Raw genomic sequence first — 16168 nt, 5'->3', positions numbered from 1 at the left:
TATGTGTAAATACAGACAATGGACAAATTACTACAGACTGACTAACAAATGACAGACCCGACCTCTCGTCAGAGAGGGCGCTACACATGGACAGGACACAGACAGACTGACTGACCGTCAGTGGTAACGTGACTCTGACTCTGACTCTGACTTCTAATCTGAGACAGTAAAATATGGTCGCGAGTCTCGAGGGACTCGGACCCGAGAAAGACTGCGCTGGCAAGGGCCAGCAGCATATATAAAAGACAGACCCCCTCCTCTCGTCAGAGAGGGCACCCCTCAAAAAAACAAGACTGTAAATGTCAAACAGTAATAAATATCTGGGGCTCGACACCAACACTTACTGACTGACTGACTGACTGACTGACTGACCGACCGACCGTCATTCGCAATGTGACTTTGACTTTGAGTTCTAGATTTCTACAGTTCTATAATTCTACCTCGGTGTTCAAGGAGTTCACTATTATTATTATTATTCTTCAGTTCTTCAAACTAAGTTCGCCTGTATACACTGTACAACTGTAATAAATATTATAGAACAGTTCAACAAGTGGTTGTCTCTTCATATAATGACATCCTACAACTCACTGCCAGGCTTTCCCTAACCTTTGCCACCACCAGGTACTGGTCAGTATCACAATCTGCTGCCCTGAATGATCGGACATCAAGTGTACTTGAGTGCCGTCTCCTGTCTATCAAAATATGCTCTATTTGATTGTGTATCTTCCCATCAGGAGATATCCAAGTAAATTTATGGATGTTGCGATGTGGGAACATTGTACTTTTGACAGTAAGATTTTTTGATGTGGCAAAGTTTACTACTCTAACTCCATTATCATTACTAATTTCATGCAAAGTCTCAATCCCAATTGTTGGTTTGAAAATGTCTTCCCTCCCTACTTTGGCATTGAAATCTCCTAACAAAATTTTCCTAGGGTACTTCGGGAATTTATCAAATACATTTTCTAGTTCTTCATAGAATCTATCCTTTATGTCTTATCTTCTGTTGGGGCGTGAACATTCATAAATGAGATCACACGAGCGACCTTTTGTATTATATATGATATCCTATCACTAACGAACTCCACCCTCTTAACTGCTGATGCGATTCTCTTATGTACAAAAAGACCTGTACCTAATTCATGATTTTCTTTCCCCTTTCCATAGAAAAATGTATAGTCTCCTGCTGGTGCGATGCCACCTCCATCCCATCTGACCTCTTGTACTCCCGCTAAATCTAACTTATATTTTGACATTTCTTCTGCCACTGCCCTGAACGAACCTGCCCTATACAAACTTCCTACATTCCAAGTACCAAATCTCATATCCATTTTGTTTAGTTCAGGCCGTTTATCCAAGGACTCTGTCCAGGTCCGATGCTTCCTGAACATTTCCGTAAGAAGGTTAATTTTTACTGTGAGTAGTTGCGTGCTCCACGTCCAACCCCCAAGCTTGAGTAGCGACTAGCTACGGCCTGAGCGACTCAGAGGTTAGAGTTCGAGTCCTGATAGGACCAAGAATTTTCTTCACATCCTCCAAATCGGCTTTGGGGGTCCACCCAGCCTTCTATCCAATTGTGTAATGCGGCCGGGGCGTGAAGCTGACCACTCACCTCCGACTGGTGCCGAGATCAAGAAAACGTGTGTGTATACATCCACCCCCACCCCCCCAATACGTCTTCATGGCGCTGTGCTAGATTGGTTAAGCACAGTGGCAACTTAGCAGCTTACCTTTCATATGAGCTTTGCTGACGGCTGTGACTGCGGGTTCCATCGAAACGTCGGTAGCGTTCTGCCTAGACGGAGCCGCATCCCGCGAAGCAAATTTGCACAGCTGTTGCTTTGTTTTCATGGAATTGCCAGTGTGTTGATGGTAACATATGTTTGCAGACAAAAGCAGGTTTTCAGTTTCGGACAAGCATCCCTGAGCTCGAGAGTGCATTATATGAACGCGGTATATCTTTGAAGAAGAGAGACTTCTAAGCACATTAGTTGAAAAGGGACGTCCTCTCTTGTTTGTTTATGACACTAAAGTACACTTGCATGTTCCATGTTTACGTCATAGGGGCAGCCTCTTTTAGCTAGTAGGCCTATTAGGGCGAGGACACACCAAGGCAACTGGCAACCGCAACGCAACTTCAATTTCCGAGAATCGTTATCAGCTTGAGTTGCACACATGCTACGGCGTTACCGTTTCCTCAATTTGCGCTGCTCTATTCAGTTAAATGTGTTCAACTCAGGCTGGTAATTCTCGGAAATTGCGGTTGCGTTGCGGTTGCCAGTTTCCTTGGTGTGCCTTCGCCCTTAGAGGTGCACGTTCTGGTCATGGGTACAACCGAGGGTCTACCCAAGGCCCTCCTAGGAGTAGTTGCATGTTTCGCCATTTTACCGCCCATTGTCAGGACGGAAAACACTTTCTGTTGCTTTGAATGGAAGTATACTCGTTCATTCGTCACGGCCGAGCACACCGGAAGTGAACATGAAAATATGAGTGGACAGATTTTAGCTTACTTTCCTTATTAAAAACAAGTGTAGGTGTATGCGAGGTCACCTTGCTCTCTGTGTATGTAGACCGAGTCCCCTCCTGACACCTTCTGACCAGTCTTTATGACACTGGATACATGTATCATGGCCACAGAGCCCATCTCACCGTGTTACTTCATTCCGTGCATCTGTATGTATCCCTTTTATCGTTGCTAGGCAACGGCTTGGTAAACACGTTCTGGATACAACGAATACACTGAACAGTGGAAGAATTGTGCTCTATGTCGTATCAAAGGAGTCTCGTTTTTGTTGTCCCATATCGTTGCTAGGCAACGGCTTGGTAAACACTTTCTGGATGCAAGGAATACACTCAACAGTGGAAGAATTGTGCTCTATGTCGTATCAAAGGAGTCTCGTTTTTGTTGTCCCATATCGTTGCTAGGCAACGGCTTGGTAAACACTTTCTGGATGCAAGGAATACACTCAAAGTGGAAGAATTGTGCTCTATGTCGTATCAAAGGAGTCTCGTTCTGTGTAACCCCCTATCGTTGCTAGGCAACGGCTTGGTAAACACGTTCTGGATACAACGAAGAATTGTTGGAGGCGTCAATTTCTATGCGGTCCGTATCATAAAACGGCAGTATGCGACTAGTCTTTCCCAGAGCTTCTTGTTTAAGTTGCTAGTTGATTCAAGTCATTTTTTCCCAGAGCCCTGTGCAGTTATGTCGTTAATGTTGTGTTGTATTTATTACATTATTAATTAATAAATTTATAGGAGTAGGCCCACTGGCAACTGGCACGCTTTTGCCGAAATGGTCAATAACCCCACACTGCGCTGCCATTAAATTCGCTTTGCTACAAGATAGACGTCGAAGGACGGCGGAAGCAGTTCCGAATGCGTTCAAGATGACGTGTCCTGCTGTGCTTCTTTGATCATGTGAGAGCAGAGAGTTCATTCTTTCGATTAGTTAATACCGCTCCCGTGCCGCTAGATGGTAGCACAGTCTGGGTTCCCTCCCTCCCATGTGACCGCATGAATTTGGTTCGGAGTGTGAGGAGGCCGGCGGGATTTGATAGATTAATGGAGAGAGTATGAGGGATAAATGTTTGGAGGGGAGCTGTGGATGTTGATACGGCGAAATCTGCCATGGGAGTGACCTAGGTTTGTGTGCGGGGCGGGGGAATGATTGCTGGAGGGGGGCTGATTTGCGCGATGGGAGGGGAACCTGTGTATAGTTGCAACGGAGTAGAAGCTGCGTGCCTCTCTGGCGGTGAGCGTTGCTTCAGAAACATCGCTCGCTTGTAGTGTGGTGTGTGGCAAGAGACACGGAAATTGATGTTTTTGGACAGAGTAGTAGTATTCGTATAACCTGTTTATTGCATATGAAGTAGATGGGCGAAGTCGATTTCTTCAAGGAAGTTGTGGAGTTCTGTTCTTCAGCCAGGATTTTTCAGTTTCTGCGATTCCAGTCAAATTTTGTCTAGTGAGTTCTGCTTGTGTTAAGGAATTGACGTCATATTGAAACTGTGACGTCACAAGTTGTGGGATGCCATCAGAAATCAGTTTCGTGATGATGTTGGGACGATTGCTGTTTCAGCATGCAGAGTGTAGTGAATGTGTAACGAAGTGAAGCCTTGTCATTCATTAGAAGGGCCGTGTGACGTGAATTCATGGAGTTTGTCGCTGCAGAAGGATACACACCTTCCAGCATGACTCTGTCACCAGAAATGGATAGCAGTGACGATGCCAAGAACGGGGGAGGACCAGAAATGAGGTAATGACTGGGGTTATGAGAAAGGGGCGTAACCATGCGTTAAACTGGGTTCATTCGTGTCTCTTGTTATTTGGGCCGGGAAGTATCAGCCCTGTTTTATTCTTTTAATGCATATAATGTAAATTATGATACAACGTAAATTCATTTATGGCTGGTGTGCTCTGCTGGAAACGTATTTTCCTATTTGTATGTATAATTTTTTATTTAAATTTTTGTAGTTTCTAATTTGATACTATTTTGGAATTCGGTAATTAAGTGGTTTCTAACCTGTACAGTAATTACCTTATTTATTAAGGCATGGAAATGTTTTTAGAGACACATCAGATCATAATCCACGGATGGTTTTGTGGAATTTACGTACAAGATGTATTTTCTTCCGTGCCCTGTATTTATGAAGTGTGCCGCAAATAGGCATATTTGTCGTTAAGATTTCTTCTCCGAATTTGCTTTCTGTATGCTCCCGTTCGAAGAGTCAAGAGGTTAAGAGGCAAGTATCAGTTTTAGGCCTGTTTATGGCACATGAATGTTCCACCATCCGGAATAAATAGAATTCGAGTCCGCATAAATACATTTCCTACGAAAATTTGTTATTAGGCCTTCTGTTAAGTGTCTGCAGTACCTTAAGCCTATGACGGAATGTTTGTAAATTTACCCAACAAAACGCGCCGTTTCATTTGACATGTCTTGTCTGCCCTTCGGGGTGATAACCCTTATAACTTGAGTGGGCCCCCTATAGCTATGTAGCCGGTCGCAGTGGCAGCGCCGTCTGAGGCATGAACTGTCTTCGCTCGCTCGAACGCTGGGATCGTGGGTTCGAATCCCATTCAAGGACTGGATGTTTGTGTGCGTAGCGGCCTGCGACTGGCTGAACCCCCCGTCTAAGGGGCCCTACCGACTGTATAGAGGATTAAGAAACTGAAAAAGCGGTCAAGGTCCAATAAAAGGCTGTAGAACCATAGATAGTATCAAATCTAGATCTGATTTTACCCCTGCGCCCAGTGATCTAAGAACTAAGCTTTGAAGGCGTATGGGGGAGTGGATGTATAGATCCACATTTTCCACAGATAGTATAGCCCTGTGGAATATCACTTGTGCTTCGAAGTGCAGTTTGTTTAAGCAAACCCCAGCATAAATTTTGAGTACGGTCTCCTGGGATAAGACGCCGTGTAGTCTGATTGTAGTCTGTCGACGTTTCGGAGAAATGTACTGCCTCTGTCATCTAAGAAGGAGCGAGACACACGAGACAGATTTCAAATCAAGGAACCACGTTTAATTTATGAAATGTATTTTTAAATTACGGGTGTTGTTAAAGCTGAATTCTACGAAATAAAACCGAGTTACAGTTGTCTCCAAGCGTAGCGCTGCCGCCTCTTAACTCCCATTGTCACGCGAGATCCGGAGGGCTTGGTGCACTTACACGAACACAGTCTGAGCGTGTCCTCCCATCCGTCACGTGTTATGAAGATTGCCTCGGTAGTGACCATCTGCTGTACTTCCCAACTTCCCAATCTTCTTGCCCCGATATTAACTTGCCGACGTGAATGAGGTAACCCTGTAGTAGCACCGCGTAAGGCAAAGCTGTCCATGAAGGCGTATGGGGGAATGGATGTATAGATCCACATATTCTTGACCTCGGCATTAGCTGGAAGTGAGTGGTTAGTGGTCAGCTTCACGCCCCGGCCGATTTACCCCCGGTACCCATTGGATAGGAAGTTGGGTGAACCTCATAGCCGGTCTGGACTATGTGAAGTGAAAAGTCTTACCCCCACCGGAATTCGAACTCCGACCACTCGGGTCGTCCAGCCCCGTACCCAGTGGTTATATCGACTACTCTATCCCGGCTTCTACCTCGTAATGTGGGGTCCAGTAACTCCATGCTATAACAGGCGTTTCCAATGTAATGATATTTATTTATTTATTTTGGAATTTAAAGCAGCAGGGAGACCACGCGTAATTTGTAAATACCCGTTGAAATAAGTAGTAACTGTTGGAGCTGATTAGACTAGGGCGGCGTAATTGAAATTGCAAATTCTGCACGAATCTTTCTTAGCCCACTTCTTCCCAGAACTTCTTGTTAAGAAACACAGGCGTGTTGTAATTGTATGCAACGTCGAGCCTTTGTGTGATTAGTTTCACTCTCTCCACTCGCCCATGGTGCTGAGCCCTTCTTGAGAAGCCGCTGATTGTGCAGCCACGCAGAACTTCTAGCATCTTATGGAACGCGGAGGTTCATTACCGTGTTCACAAGAGCCCTCCACAGGTCCCTATCCTGAGCCAGATCGATCCAGTCCGTACTATTCAGCCATGTCTCTTAATATCCATCTTGAAATATTTTGTAACAAGCTTATTTTTTTTTACGGGGAGTAGTTGCTACCCCCACGTCCAACCCTCAAGCTGGAGGACCAACCCTTGTTGGCTGTCCGCGACTGCTTATTCACTATATTCACAGCTTCCCTCCATACCTGGAGGCCGTCTCCTCCATCCGCAACCTGAGGACGCGCCATGCCGTGGTGACAGGGACCCACCTAACTTGGCTCCACGCAGACTAATATGCACAGGCACCAGCGAAAATTACGTAACTTTCCATCGTCTGTAGGCTATGGGTTCAAGCAATTTGAAGGGAAGTAGGCATCATGCAGGGCCTCCGTTCCTGTTTCATTAACGTGGGGTTTTATTGAACACGTCTTGGCCGACTTCGTTAAAATGAACAGAACAATAATCAGAATATGGCACGGCACCGCGTTCTTGTTTCAGGGTTGTCAGTTTTAAGAGACTTTACTTCTTACATAATATTTTGTTAACAAGTTTCGAAGGAATAATGTGTATTTAATTTACCATACCAGTATATTCATAGTATGACCGCCTCTGTGGTCTAGTGGACAGAGTTGCTGGCTACATATCCCGAGGTCCCGGGTTCGATTCCCGGCTACCATATTTTCTGAGCAGTAGTGGATCTGGAACAGGGTCGACCCAGCCTCGTGAGGATAATTGAGGATATATTTCAAGGAAATAGCGGCTCCGGTCTAGAAAACCGAGATTAACGGCCGTAGGGATTCGTTGCGCTGACCACGCGACACCCTCTATCTGCAAAAGTTGGCACTAACTTCGCCGACAAGCGGCGGTCACTCGGTCGGTATAGTTCGCTTCTGGACTACAGGCCACGGAGTTTGTTTTGTTTTGTGTCTTCATAGAATGCGGATTTACAGCCCTTTTATCGCCAAAGTTGATTTGTGTAGCCCTTAATTGGAGCTTCTGTCAAACCGAACCAGCTCTACTGAGGTATGTTTTGATTCGTATCCTGTTTAACTGAAGACGGAACTGGCACAAATTTCCGAAACGTGATAGATAACCTCTGATAAGCTCGAGCCATGCACGAAGTATGAGAGATTCAGCGTTTAGACAGTTGATGAAAAATTTAAATGGTCTAAGATGTAGAAACACGTGTTTCATGATTTAAATCATGCCACAATATTTTTTATTGGCATTGCTTGGTGAGTAACCCATAGTTTTCTCTTCCAAATAGAAGTACATTAACTTTGTCTTACACAGTATTAGTATAGTTCCAGAACGAACTAGCTTTAGCGCCCGAAATGTCCTGCATACCTGGTTGAGAATCCTGTGATCACGATAATGAATCGTGAATCTGTATATCGTGATCTAACTCATACTGCTCAGGGACGTATATGGAGAATGAATTTGTGTTCACGCACCATGAAGTGTCAGCTGGAAATATTTGACTCTTGGCAGACGGTAATCTTGCGAGGAAATGATAGACTAATTGATTTCTGACTAGACGTTTCTAAGTATAACCTCTGTCATGTGACTAAGGTTCAGTGAAGTACAGGTCTGTAGCTTCAGATCACAGTGCCCCTGATGAAGGCGGGTGGGCATCTTCACATTTCAGTCACTTTACCCTAAGGAAAAGGGTCATTGATACCCGGAACAGAACGTCGTGGTTGAATGATCCTGCTGTGTCGATGTTTTGGATTGGAATCATTAGCAAGCCTGCCATTAAATGCTCCGTATTCTAGACTGAGTTGTTAACAGCCTCAAATAAATTAAACAAAGAAGCTGTAAACACATGCTGGATAAGAGGCTATGTTTACTCCAGTGCATTCTAGACGTTGATGGCGAATAAAACAAACTCCGTGGCCTATAGTCCGCAAGCGAACTATACCGACTGAGCGACCGCCGCTTGTCGGCGATGTTAGTGCCAACTTTTGCGGATAGAGGGTGTCGCGTGGTCAGCGCAACGGATCCCCACTGCCGTTGATCTCGGGTTTCTTGACCGGAGCCGCTACTCTTCAATTCAAGTAGCTCCTGAGGTATCCTCACGAGGCTGAGTGGACCCCGTTCCAGAGCCACTACTTCCCAGAAAATGATGGCGAAAACATACAGCTCCTGTTTCTGCAGTTTCAGTCTCCTCCCCCATAACCGTGATACACCGCCGAACATGGCGGTGCACTGGTTGGCACTCGTAATTGGAAGACCCTGGGTTCATACATTGTCGGCAAGATTTTGCTGACGAAGTAGTAGGGCTCTTGCTCCATTTGGGGCCAGTTCATTTCATATCTTTTTGAGTTCGTCATTCACAGTTGCCTTGCCAGTTGCCGCTGTAGCGAAACAACTTCTAAGCCCACAGGTGACGAAATAACCCTGGAATCAGTCCACGACAAGGAACTGTTTATCGGATTCGTTACTTCTTCAGCTTTTAAGAAATTTCTTTCGTTTATGGAGCGTAAGCTTTATCGCCATGTTGACAGGTGTTTCTTGTCATCAGAAGTATCATCTGGTTTTGAGAAGTAAGCAGAATATACTTAATTTGTAGTTACTGCTTTAGCACGACCCTGTCTAGGAGCAGACTAGTTTTCGTTAATTGATTGTGCACGCTTCCTCAACAAGTGTCCGGCTTGCTTATGCAAACCAAGTCCTACTAACTGTTCCTGCTTGATGGATGTCGTTTCAGACACCTGCAGCTTTTAAAATATTTACAGTAAATTGGAGAAAATAGCATTGTTTTGTACGTAATTCTTACTTCTGTGCACTAGTAGCTATTTCACTCGGTGGATGTCACTTTAAGCACTCGTAGTACAAACAAACCACGTGGCCTGTAGTCCGCAAGCGAATTATACCGATCGAGCGAACGCCGCTTGTCGGCGACGTTAGTGCCAACTTTTGCGGATAGTGTGGTCAGCGCAACGAATCCCCACGGCCGTTAATTTCGGTTTTGTAGACCGGAGCCGCTACTTTTCCATTCAGGTAGCTCGTCAGTTATCCTCACGAGGCTGTTTGAATCCCGTTTCAGACCCACTACCCCCGCCCTCTGGGATCTGTAGCCAGGAACTCTGACCACAAGACCACAGAGGCGGTTTGAGCACTCGTAATTCTTCCAAAAGTAAACTTTTACTATGCAGTCAGCACAACAGTATTGTCTCATGTGAAATTGTTAGTCTTGTTGAGAGGGTTTATGTACCCCTTACATCTCACGGACTGGATTCGTCAAGGCTTCTAGGTAAACTGTATAATTTAATTTCATGAAGAAAGGTCTGTTTTCGCACATATCCCCATCTGCCCCCGTGAGCATACACAGTTGATGAAACAGGCATATACTTGGCTGATATATCAGTTTTTTCGTTCGAACTGTGCAGTATATCCTTATTTGACAGCCGTTACTCTGTATTATCCATTCACCAGTTTTGCATGCCAACATTACCTGGGTGTTTCATATTAGCGTGCTTGGTCTCGATACATGTTGTGTCCCCACTATACAGGATGATTCTGAATTATGGTCGGGGTTTCCGTTTATAGGCCACGGAAACCATGACTATAATTTAGAATCATTCTGTATATCAAGAACAGAGCTCTCCACTTTTATGATTCAATTACAAGAACTTGTGCAAGAAACACTTAGGTCTCCCGTTTCCGGTTTTATATCATCAGCGGAACTGTAAACAGGAGTGGACAGAAATTTACAGCTAGTTTAAACGTAGACCTACATATTGAAATAGGAGGAAAAATTAAAAGCGATTTCCATATGCCGTGGCTTAGGGACTGCATGGTATGGCCCAGAGGGAAAAGCTGAATGAGGCGTTGCTTAGTTACTTGCTTATAAACAAGTCCCATGTTCTTTATTTGGTGCATTCTGGGGTTCCCGAAGCACAGACCTTTTATATTTATTACTTATTCGCTACTAGATACGGGGTTTACCCTCTACAAATCAGCACAACACACACCAAGTCTCTCTGTTATATCTTAACAGTCGTTGCTTGGTAACGGTTTTCGGACCGCATAGAAAATACCACTTCCAACGATTGTACTATTGTTGCGTAGATATTAATTTCCATGGAAACGTGCTTATCTCGCCGTTTCTTAGCAGCGGCCTATCTTCTGGTTCTGCTGTTCCTTTTCTGAGGCCTCATTCTCGAATACCACCACAAAGTCGAACTGGTATCGACGCTTTTTCTTCCTATTTCTATGTTACCCAGTCTCCATTCTTCGCATATCTGATCTCACACTAGTGTTCTCCAATTTCTTCGTCCTTAAGGCGGCTCCTTGGTGAGGCCCCAGTAGGTTAGAATGTACTCTCATCTTGTTTGGTGTTATTTTCTTTAATATTTTGTGACATTTAGCGGTCTGAGGTATAATTGACTATAGTGATTCTGTTCGTACAGTAAATATTAGAAAGCAGCATTACCGAGCTTTGTTTACACCTCAGTTTCTTTTTATAATTAAGTTAATATTCTATGTTGTAATTTGAAAATATACTCGCTGTGTAGGTGGTCCCTCTACCTTATGTAGCGTTTTGCTGCACTGAGTTAAACTTCATTGTGTGTCTCAAGTAATTATGACAGATGGAGGGAAGATGACACAGTATACGAGGGAGAGCCAGTAAATAGGTCACAGATAGTTATAAGACTTAACACATGTGACATTCGAAACTGGATAAAACGTTTATTTCTCGACATATGATCCACCGATATTGATACATTTGTTGCATCGCTTTACCAGTGAGACGAAACCCGCAGCATGAAAGTCCTGTGACTGTTGTCCCAGCCGCTTTCGCGCCTCCGTTACAACCTCTTCGTCAGTAGCGAAACGTTTGCCACCAAGGCGTTTATGTTAGCGGGCCAAAGAGATGGAAGTAAACAGAGGCCAAGTCCGGGCTGTAAGGCCGATGCTCAAGTTCCCACAGCTGTTCTTGAAACCTTTGCTGGGGCTGTATGGGGTCTGGCATTGTCATGATGAAGCAGTACCCCTCTTACCAGTTGGCCTGGATGTTTTCAGCGAATTGTATCCTGAAGCTTCAGAACTTCACAGTACGATGCAGAATTCACATTTTCACCACGCTTCTGAAAACGGAGTAACAATACTCCCTGAGGATCCCAAAACACGGTAAGCATAACTTTCCCAACAGATGGCGTAAATTTAAACTTCGAGTGTTTTGGTTGAAAGTGAACTGGGATGTTTCAACTGGATTGAAGCACGCTTTCATTCCGGCTGGTAGTGATGCACCCATTATTCGTCCCCAGCAACAATCCTGTTAAGCACATCTTCGTCTGCATACCGTAAGAGATGTTGCAAGGACAGACCCATTCAGTTCCTCTCTTCTCGATCTTTCACTTCTCTGAGCACCCGCCGTGCGCACGCTTTCCGAAACTTCAAACGATAAGGCATCATGCTGTGCGCTAAAGCATGGGAACACCCAGTGCAGTTGCTACACTGTCTAATGTTATCCTCCTGTCAGTCCCAGTCAACTCCTCACCGGCTGCAGTTGCTACCCCGTCTAACGTTATCCTCCTGTCAGTCCCATTCAACTCCTCGCCCGCTGCACAGTTGCTACACTGTCTAACGTTATCCTCCTGTCAGTCCCAGTCAACTCCTCAGCCGCTGCACAGTTGCTTCTGTCGCAGTCTAACGTCATCCTCCTGTCAGTCCCTGTCAACTCCTCACCCGCTACGCCGTTGCTACACTGACTAACGTTATCCTCCTGTCAGTCCCAGTCAACTCCTCACCCACTGCACAGTTGCTACACTGTCTAACGTCATCCTCCTGTCAGTCCCTGTCAACTCCTCACCCGCTTCTGTCGCTGTCTCAACAGGGCGGCTTGGTCGGGCTTCGTCTGCGACTTCCGAACGTCCTTGGGAGAATTTCTCGACCCAATTATGAACCATTTTACGCGACAAACACACTGATACATGGAATTTTTTATTTTGAAAAAAAAGTACATAGTAAAGGGGCCTAAGCAATGCGCATGCGGCCCTTTGTAGCATATCTTATTCTATCACAGCGGCCACCCCGCGATTTTTTAATATATCTCAAATTCTATGAGTATACTATTAATATTGCACATTTTTTTCCCTGTAGCCATAAGAGCCATGTAACTGACCTAGGGTGTTCTTTCTTGCTATTTTGTCCAACAACTTATCCGTCATTGTTGCCCTTTGGTCCTCGTACAGTTTACAGCCCCGGAAGATATGTCCCTCCGTTTGCAGCCCGTCACGACTGTCTCATTCAACCGTGGACACAACGTTAAATATATTTAACGTTGCTTTAGTACTGGAGTAGTACCTTTCAAAGTAGCTTTCTCCTATATCCCATTTGGCTGACAGAAATTGTGAAGCGCCTTTTTACTTTTCTTCTTGCACTACCTGGGCTCTCCCGAAGCTGGACTGTGCTGCTGCATCGTGATACACATAGAAAACCTCTTACGTCAATTACAGTTATTTTAGTTCCATTTGTGAATTAACTGCAGTTAGCTGATCTTGAAGCCCTGTGGCCACTGGATGGTGGTTGCGTTCATTATATCCAGCAGCAAGGCTGTTGAAGTGAACTTCCTCCAAGAGAGACATGAGGTCCAGTTGTGTGGGAGAGATTCCCATTGTGGGGTTCGCATTAGATGTATTGTTTTTCCCTCCCATGACTGCAATAGGAGTCTCGCCTGTCTCCAGAGCCACTTGATGCTCAATAAGGAAGAACATATATTCGTCATGCAGCAGGCGGATCAGATAAAGAGAGCCAAAGTTGGCTGCGCTTTGGAAGGTTAGGTCTCTTATGACCACTGAGTTGTAAAATGACCATCTGAGTAAGAACTGTTTCGCAGCCGTGACAAAGTTGGGTTTCCCTTCAAATGGTTTCAGCGTGTGCGTAACTACACCTTTCAACCAAGCTGCCCACTTCTCCAATGAATTTAGCTGATGTAGCGTCTCTTTGAAATCCGTTTCCAGTTGTTGCAGCATGTTATCATCACACTCACACACCCATGATGCCCGTACTTTTGCATTGCGAAAGTCGATTTTATTGAGTCCAGCGAGCATCTGGTCTATCTGTGAAGAGTTCTGAAGAACAGGACGAGCAGCTTGAGCCATGTGGTTTAGTGAGGTGTAGCGCCGTAAAACCTGTGCAAAGGCACTCGCAGCCGACTCTTTGACGTGCCTCATTTCCTCTGGGCAGTTTGTCATGGCTCCTTTTAAACACGATTCCAGTTCATTTGCAAATTTCAGAATTGCTTGTGTTATTGAATTTGGAATTGACCTAAGAACATCAGGAATGAGAATTTCGACTAGTTTCTGGTAGAATAGGTAATCCACTCGTCGGACAAACTGTTGAACTGGCTCAAACTTGCACAGTAGATACAGCTTATTTTTGGACAGATGGTTCTCTTTTTCACATTCATCGCCATTATTATCCTGACTTCCCCAGAATTTTCTCCAGAGACATTCAATTGTCCATAATTCCAGTTTCATAACTGCTTTCTGAAGTGCCTCACAGTGTTCTCTGTAGATATTACGAAATGTGGCCACATCTTTCACTGTGAAGCCCACAGGAATGGCAGATCCCACAGGAAATTCTACATCTGGGAAATCAGGCATTGATACTGATGCATCACCCAGGTACTGATGGCGGTGTTGTGCCGAATTGAAATTGTTAGAGATGGTTAAATGGCTGGTATTTTGCTCAGCCTGAACTTCTCTTCTCTGGATGCTAGTCTCACTGCCATCTGAGCCTGAAAGCATTTTATCAGGCATTGTTACTGATGCATCACCCAGGTACTGATGGCGGTGCTGTGGTGCTGAATTGAAATTGTTAGAGATGGCTAAATGGCTGGTATTTTGCTCAGCCTGGATTTCTTTTCTCTGGATGCTAGTCTCATTGCCATCTGAGCCTGAAAGCATTTTGTAGGGTGTCTGTCGTGATAGACGTTGCCGAACAGCTGACTTCCCCTGTTCTGGCAGTATATTTAATGATGATCCAGGTTTTACAGCGATCCCATGATAGTGATATTTGGATTTTCCCCTTGCACCAAGTCTTCTGGTGTTCAAGCCAAGAAAAACAAGACGGATGATCTTCCCAAATTCTGTTTCAGTAAGAGGAACTAATTTGTTTTCGTAGCAATGACTGAGATAATGGTTGTACATTGTAGAGCAAGGAAGGCTCACACCCTGAGCTACTTCGAAGTTTTGCCACAACCACTGAATGGCGGCTGTCGAGATAAAGTTGGTGAAAGAGGGTTCAAGATACCGATCAACATTCGGAGGAGGTTTAATAGTTGTGCTTCCGGGGGCCACCATCCAGTACTTCCCGCCAAAGTCAGCTGTTACTGTCTGCGGACTAGGTGTCTGTGTTGCAGTGAGGGCACGTCCCGCGTTTGGATCGAAGCCATTTTGGATAAGGTAGGCACAGTTCCCCTGATCAAGTAACTGGCCTGCAGTTGTTCCTTGTGTTAAATTACTCTCCTTCAGACTATCTGCAACCTCAGTGGTGTTCCCAGAGTATTGTTGGCCAGGTGCTGCGGTGTGTAGAGTTCCAGCTCCCCCCATCATGTTCTTTGGGTACCATATTTGTCCATCGGTGGTGGCATAGATGGTTTGGTTTTCTGGCCCTTCTACATAGTTTATATAAGTAGGGTGCACCCCCTGTCCAGCCACGGTGTCTGAGCCGGTAAGTGTGACTATGAAGTATTGTGGAGATTCCACAGCTGGTGTCCCAACAGTCTGATATGCTGATACAGATCCAATCTGTTCGGGAATTCCGCCATTCATTTTCGCAGTTTTCGCCCTTCCTGACACACTTGTCACTTGCTAGTGGCTTGAAAATAGGTTGGATTGATAATTGGATTTCTTGAGCGTTTCTGACACGTAACTGCAGATAATTATAACACTGTCATTAATCTGCACATTCTACAAATCACTACAGCACACACTAAGTCTTCTCAGTCCAAAGAAAAATCAGAATTACTTTACGATTGGGCCTCGTTGTGTAACCTCGGTACGGACCCCATAGAAAACACCGCTTCCCACAGTTTTTATATTGTTGCCTTATATTCGTTAATGTGGAAACATTGTTAACCTCGGCTTTGCCTAGCAACGACCGTCTAGTCTGTATCCGCTATTCCACCTTTCGGGTTAAATTTCACAACTTTTAAACGTGTTTATTTTATTAGTAATTCTCTGCCCCTGCTGTTTTTGATCGAAACTTTCTTCAACAAATAGCTTAGGAGATTCTGACAATGCATGCCCGAACCGAACCCTCGCTGCAATGTGTAATAGTGTATAGAGTTTATTGTCCACGCACCTCACCATATGCAGCAGCACAAAGAACCTCGTTTTTATAGGTCTGGTTCTGTAGGAAGGATTATCACAGCCGGGATAGCGTAGTTGGTATAGCAACTGTCCATGGGGTGGAAGTCCCGGTGGGGTCCAGAATTTTCCCCTGTCCACCTCGTCCAGACTGGCTCTGGGGTCCGTCCAACTTCCTATCGAGTTGATACCGGGGGTAAGACAGCCGGGGCGTGAATCTGACCACTCATCTCGAACTAGTGTCGAGGTCAAGAGAATGTGGGTCTATGCATCCACTCCCCCACACGCCTTTATGGCGTAGTGTTTAAGTAGTTAAACATAGGGACAACTTTAC

General features: G+C 45.0%; 1 protein-coding gene across 4 annotated transcripts in view; it reads left to right on the top strand.

Annotated features, from left to right (window-relative positions):
- Window positions 1-16168, top strand: part of LOC111862558 (insulin-like growth factor 2 mRNA-binding protein 1) — a 197484-nt gene that overhangs the window by 97001 nt on the left and 84315 nt on the right. The window contains exons 1-2 of one of the 4 annotated variants that reach the window (XM_023848076.2): window positions 3730-3967; window positions 4082-4258. The exons of 2 other annotated variants lie outside the window; for them this stretch is intronic. In XM_023848076.2, coding sequence (XP_023703844.1) covers window positions 4155-4258 — 104 coding nt within the window. In that variant the 5' untranslated portion in view covers window positions 3730-3967; window positions 4082-4154. Of the gene's footprint in view, window positions 1-3729; window positions 4259-16168 lie in introns of those variants that run through there. One more of the 4 variants, XM_023848069.2, reaches the window with a different exon arrangement.

Source organism: Cryptotermes secundus, unplaced genomic scaffold (genome assembly GCF_002891405.2).
Source record: "Cryptotermes secundus unplaced genomic scaffold, Csec_1.0 scaffold1031, whole genome shotgun sequence".
Classification (NCBI taxonomy): Eukaryota; Metazoa; Arthropoda; class Insecta; order Blattodea; family Kalotermitidae; genus Cryptotermes; species Cryptotermes secundus.
Note: the sequence above shows the minus strand (reverse complement) of the source record. Positions and strands in the feature narration are given on the sequence as shown.